The sequence below is a fragment of the Triticum aestivum genome, chromosome 6D, assembly GCF_018294505.1.
Source record: "Triticum aestivum cultivar Chinese Spring chromosome 6D, IWGSC CS RefSeq v2.1, whole genome shotgun sequence".
Taxonomy (NCBI): domain Eukaryota; kingdom Viridiplantae; phylum Streptophyta; class Magnoliopsida; order Poales; family Poaceae; genus Triticum; species Triticum aestivum.
Genome location: NC_057811.1, coordinates 93650342 through 93659767, shown reverse-complemented (window position 1 = coordinate 93659767; position 9426 = coordinate 93650342). Strand labels below are relative to the sequence as shown.

The 9426-nt window shown below is 49.1% G+C and overlaps 1 protein-coding gene across 2 annotated transcripts; it reads right to left on the bottom strand.

The window, feature by feature from the left end:
- Positions 1 to 2337: 2337 nt before the first annotated feature.
- Positions 2338 to 6450, bottom strand: LOC123143796 (protein CHLOROPLAST IMPORT APPARATUS 2). 2 transcript variants are annotated; one of them, XM_044562788.1, is made up of 3 exons: positions 4477 to 6450; positions 2810 to 3026; positions 2338 to 2688 (listed from the first exon to the last, which is right to left on the bottom strand). In XM_044562788.1, exons 1-2 carry the CDS (start codon positions 5740 to 5742, stop codon positions 2838 to 2840), a joined length of 1455 nt encoding a protein of 484 aa, XP_044418723.1. In that variant the 5' UTR covers positions 5743 to 6450; the 3' UTR covers positions 2338 to 2688; positions 2810 to 2837. The 2 variants fall into 2 exon arrangements, with proteins under 2 accessions (XP_044418723.1, XP_044418722.1); XM_044562787.1 differs by having other exon boundaries at positions 2865 to 3026; positions 4477 to 6448.
- Between the last annotated feature and the right edge of the window lie 2976 nt (positions 6451 to 9426).

Sequence of the window (9426 nt, the reverse complement as noted above, 5' to 3'; positions counted from 1 at the left end):
TCGTTTTCGACGAGCAAGTTTTCCCTTTTTGCATGCACAACACCCACGCCACCACTCCTCCCCACGCCACCATCTGTTTTTCCTCGTTCCGAGCCAGTTATTGCTAATGACCGCATGCGGAATTATGACTTAACCTTGTTTCCTGATGGTTCGTCTAGCCTTGATTCTTGTGCAGGTTCAGATCCCTCTGTCTCGTCTTCACCCTCTGGTGCAACGCCTGCAGCCAGCCGAGGGACGTCCACCACTGGATCAGCCTCGCCATGCACTCCCCTTCGGTCACCTGCAGGCGGGTCGAGTCAGGACGATACGTCGCCAGGCGAGCCCTCTGGTCGCTCCCTTGATTTTGGGCCGGCCTCCCCTGCGTCTCCGGATGCGGCCGACGAGCCGGCACAGAACTCAACTCCCATGGCGTCTCCTGAGCTACAGGCTGTTCCAACGCCTGTGGCCGGCGCGCAGCTCCACATCGCATGCAGACGCGGCTTCGCGACAACATCGTCAAGAAGCTGGTGCCGACGGACGGCACTGTGCGCTACGATCCTCGGCGGCGCGCTTTTCATGTTGAACCACGGTCCTATCGACACGCGCTTGCCGACCACCAGTGGCGCGCCGCCATGGAAGCCGAATACTCTGCTCTCCAGCACAACCACACATGGACATTGGTTCCGCGGCCGCCTGGCAAGAATATCATTGGGTGCAAATGGGTGTTCAAAGTCAAGCATAAATCTGATGGATCGCTTGACAAGTTCAAGGCTCGCCTTGTCGCTCGTGGGTTTACTCAACAGTATGGCATCGATTATTCAGATACTTTCTCTCCTGTTGTGAAGCCTGCTACAGTGCGTTTGGTGCTCTCCCTGGCTGTTTCCCGTGGCTGGCATCTTCGTTAAGTGGACATCAGCAACGCATTTTTGCATGGAATTCTTGAGGAGGAGGCATACATGCAACAGCCGCCGGGGTTCCAAGATCCGAGCCGTCCGCACTATGTTTGCAAGCTTCAGAAGGCTTTGTATGGGTTGAAGCAGTCACCGCGTGCTTGGTATGCTCGGCTTCATGATCGTCTTCAACAACTTGGTTTTGTGCCGTCAGCAGCAGACACTTCGTTGTTCATCTTTCATGAAAATGGTGTCACTCTTTACATGCTGGTGTATGTTGACGACATGGTCATCGTTGGCTCTTCCACGAGGGCGGTTGAATGCCTGCTCCGTCAGCTCTCTGCTACCTTCCCTGTTAAGGATCTTGGTCCATTGAATTATTTCTTGGGCATTGAAGTGATCCACAATTCCGGGGGAATCAACCTTGTTCAGCAGAAGTATGCACTCGATCTACTGGAACGCTTAAACATGGAGAATTGCAGACCAGTTCCAACGCCGATGTGTACACATGAGAAGCTCACACAGGAGTCTGGCCAAGCACTGAATGAGGATGATGCCTTCAAGTACAGGAGCACGGTAGGCGCGTTGCAATACTTGACACTGACAAGGCCAGACTTGTCGTTTGCAGTGAACAAAGTGTGCCAGTATTTGTCACGTCCCACTGATGTACATTGGGAAGCAGTGAAAAGAATCCTTCGCTTTGTCAGAGGAACGGTATCCACCGGCTTATCCATTCGGCGCTCGCCTTCAGTCCTCATGAGTGTGTTCACTGACGCGGATTGGGCCGGCTGCAGCGACGATCGTCGTTCCACGGGTGGCTTTGCGGTCTTCCTCGGACCAAATCTTATATCCTGGAGCGCCAGAAAGCAACCAACGGTGCCAAAGCTGAATACAAGGCGCTGGCGAATGGCACCGCTGAAGCTACGTGGTTACAGTCTCTGCTGAAGGAACTGCAGGTAGCTCAGCCTCGACCCCCTGTACTGTGGTGTGACAATCTCGGGGCGACGTATCTCACTGCGAACCCAGTTTTTCATGCACGCACAAAGCATATAGAGGTGGACTTCCATTTTGTGCGAGAAAAGGTTGCCATGGGTGCTCTGGACGTTCGGTTCGTCTCTTCAGCAGATCAAGTTGCAGACGCCTTCACTAAACCTCTCACCAAGCAGACACTCGAGCGACTCCGTTCCAATCTCAACCTCTGTACCGGTTGAGATTGCGGGGGAATGTTAAACGAGTCTGTAGCCTAACCGTAGGTTGTTAGGATCAGCTCGTGTGCTGTATAGATAATGATCAAGTTAGGTTGTTGTAGATAAAATCCTAACTGAATTGTATCTATCTTGTACCCTGCCTGAGTATAAATGGAAGGCAAGGCCTGACGCATAAGTCACGGCAATTCATTACTTCTGACTTCAGAGATGTAAAAATGGATGAAACATTACCAACCGTGCACAACATGTTGCTGGATATATGACTGTAAATATTCTAGCATCACTTTATTTCCTTCCTTTACCTCACATTGTAAACCCGAGACATAAAAACTATGTGACCTGACCTGATCTCTGATCCCCATGGCAACCGGGCATCACTATCCTCCTCTCTCCGCAAAGCAAAACTCCGAAACACAAAGAAAAGAAAAGATAAAAAGGGGAGGGAACAAAAAACTCTCACTCACTCACTGAGGTCTCTTAGCTAACGATAGAAGCTAAAAAAAGGGCCAAAAAGAGGTGTCCATTTAAAAGGCTAGCAACAAGTATCACTATATCTAGCTCTCTTCCTCCAGGGCTTGCTGCAGAAGAGACGGGCTCCTAACAAACCTTCCCTGAAATGACAAAAAAAAACAGAGCACATCAGTAAACCCTGAAGACTCGGTTTCGACAAAGTAGACACGTAGGTGATGGTGATCTGGTGTGAGGAGTGAGCTTTTCCAGTGCTTGGCTTACAAATATTATACTGGAACTTTTTATTCTTTCAAGCATCAGTTCTAGTAGTGCTTGCCTTCATCCGAGGCCGACAGTCGGCGTTCACCTTCCGCACCTGGTACCGGATCTTCTTCGAGAACAGCCGGTTGCGCCGCTTCTCCTTGTACCTCATCACCCTTGCTTCCCTGATGCCGCCGGACCCGTTCTCAGGAAACAAGTCAATGTCTGCAAGTTTGGCCTGCAACAAGGGTTCATCCTTGATTAGTGAGACTCTAAGAGCATCTTCTCATTCAGAATTCAAGAAAAGAAATGTAAAACATGTTTACAGTTTTACATTGTTATTAAACCGTGCCGTAAATCGTAAGGTAAGTAATGATGCCATCGTGTGTCCAAACTACAAACTACTCCCTCCGTTCCTAAATATAAGTCTTTGTAAAGATTTCACTATGAACCACATACGGATGTATATAGATGCATTTTAGAAGTAGATTCACTCATTTTGCTCCGTATGTAGTCCATAGTGAAACCTCTACAAAGACTTATATTTAGGAACGGAGGGAGTACAAAGAAGCTGGACAGATCTGTGTAATGATTCTTGCCACTTATGACAGCTGCAATTCTTGCCATCTATCAGAGCAAATTGCAGAAAAGCCAACTGAATTGGGGCTAACAGTCTGTTGCAGTTGCTCTATCACTGGCCCAAAAGGCACCAAATTTGAGCCCAAGTGACTCTCAGCAACAAGACAAACATGTAATCTATGGCAGGAAATCTCCAGGCTCAATTGCCTGTGGTCCTCTGTTGAATCATTGAGTGTAACTAGCTAACAGCATAATAGAATGGTTAAATCTAGTTTATCCAATTTGTAACAGTTATTTTTCTATAGAAAAATTTCTACCGTTATTCACCCACAAGTTTAGCAGAATGTAAAAGTAAACAAAACTCATATGTTCACTGGACTTGGAGCTAAAATCAGCTCATCGAATCTTAGCAGTAGGTTTGCTGGGACTCACTATTTAGTTATTTTTCCCTATAAACTATGTTTACTGCTTCTGTTTTATGGTTACTGGAGAGTATCAGTGATGCTCTTAAAAGGTGTGTACTTACAGATATGCAGTAGTACAGGACTGGGTACTTCTTGTGAGTTGTGGCTTTGTGAGGGACCATCAGTTGGATAAACAATTTTCCTAGTTTATTGGCTTAATAGTTGATACCAGTTCCACAATTGGCAGTTGCATATCAACTTATCAAGCATGTGGTTTCTAGTTGTGGGGTGTCCCTTTTCCTTTGCTGAAGAAAGCAATTCACAAGAGGCAAAATTCTTCTGTTTGTCTAGCAAAAGGAGTTAACATGTCGGAAGAAATGGGGAGTGGAGCTATAATTTAGCTACAGAAATTCGATTTAATTATGGTGGTGGAACTGAAATACAATCTTCTATCAGAAAACATATTCAGACTAACTCATATCAGTTTGAACACGTCTCTGTAATTTATCTGAACTAGTAAGACTGTCATAGAAGAAGGTAACATCATCTACAGGGCTTGTCAAATTTTGTGTTTTTTTAAATGAGATTTTTCTGACTTAAATAGCAAACTGAAAAGAAAATTTGAGTTACTGTTAGCTCATCAAAATTATGTTGCACTCTCCTAGTGCACGCAAGAGAAAAAATTCAGAGAAACCAAGTACTCACCCGCACTTCGGCGGCAGATTCCGACGAATCCGGCCCGCTGCCCTCGGCGAACATAGACCCTTTGCCGGACCACTCCTTGAGCACGTCGTCGGTGTCCAGCTTCAGCCCCAGGCCGGTCTTCGGCGCCTTTGTCGGCGCGCTGTCACCGTCGCCATTGCCGTCAGCCGCGTCCACTGTTCCATCGGCTCCCTCCTCGCATTTCCCATTGGCCGACTCCTCCTCCTTGGCCATCAACTTCTCCATCTTCACCTTCTTCTTCTTCTTGCTCTTCTTCTTCTCTGGTGCTGCCGACGCCGGCGGCGGCATTGCGGTGTTGGACACTGCCGCTGCCGGTTCTGTCGGCGGTGGCGTCGGTGGTGTGACCGTGATGTCCTTCACCGGCACGGCAGGCCACATCCACCAGGCGCCGTCGTCGTCCCGCCGCTTGAGGGCACGGTTGAGGTTGGGGCGGGTGTTCTGCCGGGAGCCGAGGCCGAGCTCGAACCGGCCAGCGAGACCGACCACCATGAGGCTCCTGAGGTAGGGGTGTATGCCGGAGCTGGACAGGATGGAGTCGTCGGACGTGGCGGTGGCCGTGTTGGCCTCCATGGTGAGGCTGCCCATGATGCCGTCGATGCCCTCGGCGGCGCCGCCGGCCGCGGCCTCGTCGACGTCGAGGATGGACTCGGCGTCGAAGCCGTCGTCGTCGAAGTCGAGCTCGCCGGGCTCGTCGGTGGCGGTGTCGGGGCTGGCCGGCGACGGCGCCGGGTCGCGGAACTCCCGGAACGCGCTGCTGACGGGCGTCGGGGACGAGCAGTTCTTGCAGGCGTCGGTGGACGGGCTCTGCGGCGGCGGCGGCGGCGAGGGCGAGGCGGCGTGGTCGCGGAGGAGGAATGCGGCGTCGGACAGGACGGGGAGCGGCGGGAGGAGGTCGGAGGAGGACGGTGCGGCGGCGCCGAAGGCCACGGCGAGGCCCGAGAGCGGCGGGCGCGGCGCCGTGGCCGTCTTGGGGCTCTTCTTGACGGGGAAGACGGAGGGGTGGATGGAGGCGAGCAGCGCGGCGGCCTCGTTGTAGGCCTGGTTGGGGCGCTTCCGCGGCGCCCGCGCGCGCTTGAGCGACACGGAGGTGGCCGAGGAGGACGCGTTGGAGGCCTCCGAGAGCGTGGAGGACGGCGAGGAGTGCGCCGGCCGCAGCGGCGACGAGTGCGCGTGCGCCCCCGGCGACGCCGCCGCCTTCACCATGTCCAGGTCCAGCCGCAGCCCCGTGGGTATGCAGGAGGACGTCATCGCCAATGCCCCCTCAACCACAACCACCACCGCTCAAACCGAGAATTTACTCCAGCTCTTCTCCTCCGGCCGATCAATCAATTCCACCGCTGCCGCCACCACCACAGCTCCGCAAGAACCGAATGAATTCCTAAACCCCTAAACCCCACGAGATTGCTCGTCAACCGAGAAATCTCCTTGCTTCTCGGCCGATGAAAGCTGCGAGACGGAGAGGAAGACGGAGAAAAGGTAGCGAGGAAGCGGCAGCTTTTTCTTCCTTTTCCGAGGGGCAAACAGGGCGCTAAGCAGAGCCGCAGCAGAGACCTTGGGACATGGGCAAACTCCAAAGAGGAAAGAAGAAAAACTAATGGCCGCCCCCACCCCCCACCTGGGATGGACTCGACTCGAGCTGCGCCTATATGAAAACACCAAGAACAAAATAGGGGACGGACGGAAGGATTCTGCCGTACTCCTCTGTCCGTGGCAAGGAGAAGAGGTCAAGTCAGGAGCAGAGCCAGCAAGAACAGAGCAGGGTATGGATTCTGCGAGCTAGCAGCTGTGTCTTTGGGATTGGAGATGGGCGAAGGGAAAAGAAGAGCAATGCTAACTAGGGATCCTACGGGAAGGCTAGAGAGATGAGAGATGAGAGATGAGAGAGAGAGAGGGAATTGCGGGGGATTGGAGGCGGTGGGGAGGAGGAAGAAAGGGTTCAAGAGGAGGGAGGAGGGGGTGGGGTTTTAGCGAGGGAGGAGCTGCTGGAAGAGACAAGCCACTCTCATGAGGTCGCTCTCCTCCCTCTGCCCCGTGGGACCCACACTGCATTTTGCGCAGGCTGGCCCCTCCCTCCCTGCCTCTCCTTTTCTTCTTCCCACTCTCTCTCTAGGTGGTACGTACATGTACATGTGTTGGAATCTTGTTGTGTCATCTGAGATTTGCAGTGGATAAGTGTAGAGTGTGAGACCAATTTGCCCTGCGCTTCCATGGATCCCACGGTCACAAGATAACTAGAATTCCTAGGCTCACGGGTCAAGATAAAAAAAGTAAAAAAAATTGTATTTGTTTCCAGGGTGTGGCTAGTCTCAGTTTTAGACTTAACCAAGTCCAAGTCAAGAAAACTTAGTCAATCATCTTTACTATTTTGGGGGTTTATCGGTCAATATTTGGACAAATAATCACGGGGAAAAAGAAACGATGCAAATTGTACCCCGTAGAAGATCTAGAGTAGAAATTAGTTAGTACTTCCTCGGCCCCAAAATGAGTGTCGCATATCATGACATTTATTTTGGGAACGAATGGACTATTATATTCTTGCTTTGTGGCATGATGCCCATCACTACAATATATTTTATTATTAGAACATGAGCAGAAGGAGAATATGATTATATTAGCTCAATCCTCTGTTGTTTCTTTGGTTGTCTCTTGTTAGCCATGTGATAAAACAAACATTTCCTTCCCAGACGGCACTGACCAATGGAACATGCGGCTAAGCGCTACTTAACTATTGCCCTTTTTTGGACGAATACACCTTGTCCGCGTGACTCTTGTGCTGGATGGAAAGCAAATGTTTGAAGCATTCCTCCCGTCCTTATGTTTTCTTTATTTAGGTGAAATGTCAAGTACTTTCACTTTGTCCTGATCGTCCCCATGCGTTGCAGATACTAGCATGCTAGTTTGTGTATCCTTAGAAACAACCGGTGTATTTTTTTTTTCAAATATTATATGCCATTTTTTTGTCGAACAAGTGCGTTGGCATTTACTATGTGCCTGATTTCTTTTCCTTGACTTCTCTTTTGGTCAGAAGACAAAAACATGGGATTCAACCTGGGATTAGTAAATGTTATTACTTCGTAATATAGAACCTGATAGGTGAAGCACGTGGAAGCCCTAAAATGTCCCCTCGTAAACCCTTGATTACTCCGCTCCCGATAAAAATCAACCGGGCAAATACTCGCATCTAGATTGACATTGCAAAAGCTTCTTTGAAATCATACTAGCCACCACACGAACGACACTCAAAACTTTTTGACATGACTTTTCAAAACCAATCATCCACCATCAAACCTATGATCACCGATAAATGTTCAACTTTTGCTTGGAGGTTGCAACCACCAACATGGATGAAAGAAAGAAGCAAGGCATAGGAGGGCATTTCGGTAATCTTGCTTGTGCTGGTACACGCTATGATCTGATTGCCCGTCATCCTCAACGCCATCTACTGATCCAAATCTACCCGGCAAGTGGACCTCCCAACGGAAAGAAGAAAACCCTATAATTCCTGCTTATCTGCTGACACGGCGCCCTCCCATTGGCCGCGCCGGATTTCCCCAGGCCTACGTGGCGGCGGCCCTTTTATCGGCGCGCGCGGCAACCTTTTCACGTGAAGCCATGGAAGCCGCGGGCCCCGCCGGATCTTGGAGCCTTGCATGCATGCATGGCCGACGATGGTTGGCTCACGCGGGCACACACACAAAGTTTTTTTTTTCCTTTTACTTTTTTTGTCTCTGCGTACGGATTATTTGGGATCTGCGTTGCACGACTTGGATCGTTTCAATCCATGAGTGCATGCCTGGCACGGCAAATGGTTCAGGTGAAGCAGAATTTCACCTTCCTCGCAAACTCTCAACCGTATAGACATGTCATGTGATTCACTGTTTTGGGACTCAGTGGTGCACTCTGTGAAAATCATTCGTTCCAAATGGACATGTTTTTTCTGCTAGTTCATTTTTCTTTAAATAAATCGAGAGTGTTGAATGGAAGTTGAAGATTTACGGCGACTGTTTGCTTTTCCTGTTCGTGGCCCTCACCTTTTGACGCTGGGCTTTTTTTATGGTATATTTAGGAGCTGGATTGTGTGGTAGCCATGCACCATACGTTGTGTCCCCATGGATCAATCGCTAATGATAGAGGGGAGGGACCGGTTGAGCTATCCCCAGCCAACCAAAGAAATCCTCCCTCTTTGTTTAGGATGAGGTTATTTTTATTTTTGTCCCTTGTAGGACACAGCAGGTAGGGCTAGCTGGATCTTTTTGTAAGACAAAAGATATTTCATCTTTTACACTCCAAAGTATCTTTTCGTGGCTGGTAGTTCCTCAAAATCTCTTCTTATTACAGAATCTGCATTTGTGGTGTATCCTAGAACATTCTTTCTAAAAACAAATTTAAAAACGGGGAGAAATTAAGCATAGGAAATATGTGTTATGTCTTGGCAATAAAAATCAGCATTACGAATATATCTTGAAACTTTAATCCGTTAGAGATTTCATATATTATCGGGTATGTTTGTGAACTTTTTTTTGTTTTTGCAGAAGATAAATCTCTAGTTACATGTTGCCACCAGGATTCCAACACAGCACACAATCAACCTTAGGAATTGAAAGGCTATGATGTATCGACCAATCGTGTTCATCTACGCACGGAGGAATTCAGATAGGTTCATCCAACAAGTGCCTATAAGAGCTAGAACGTACCAACTGAATGTGTGATTGCATTTTCGCCAGCTATTTTCGGATGTTTGTGCAGCACTTGTTCTACGGCTCTCCTTTGCTGTCCAAGTACATCTTCTTGAAATATCCCCAAAAATCTCTGTAAAATAAATAATATTATCCATGATTTGTTCTGCCCATGTTTGAAATTTCTGTGTACCAATAAGGGCTACACAAAAGCAACTTGTATTTGTCTCTTTGCAACGCAAAATTCTAAGAACAT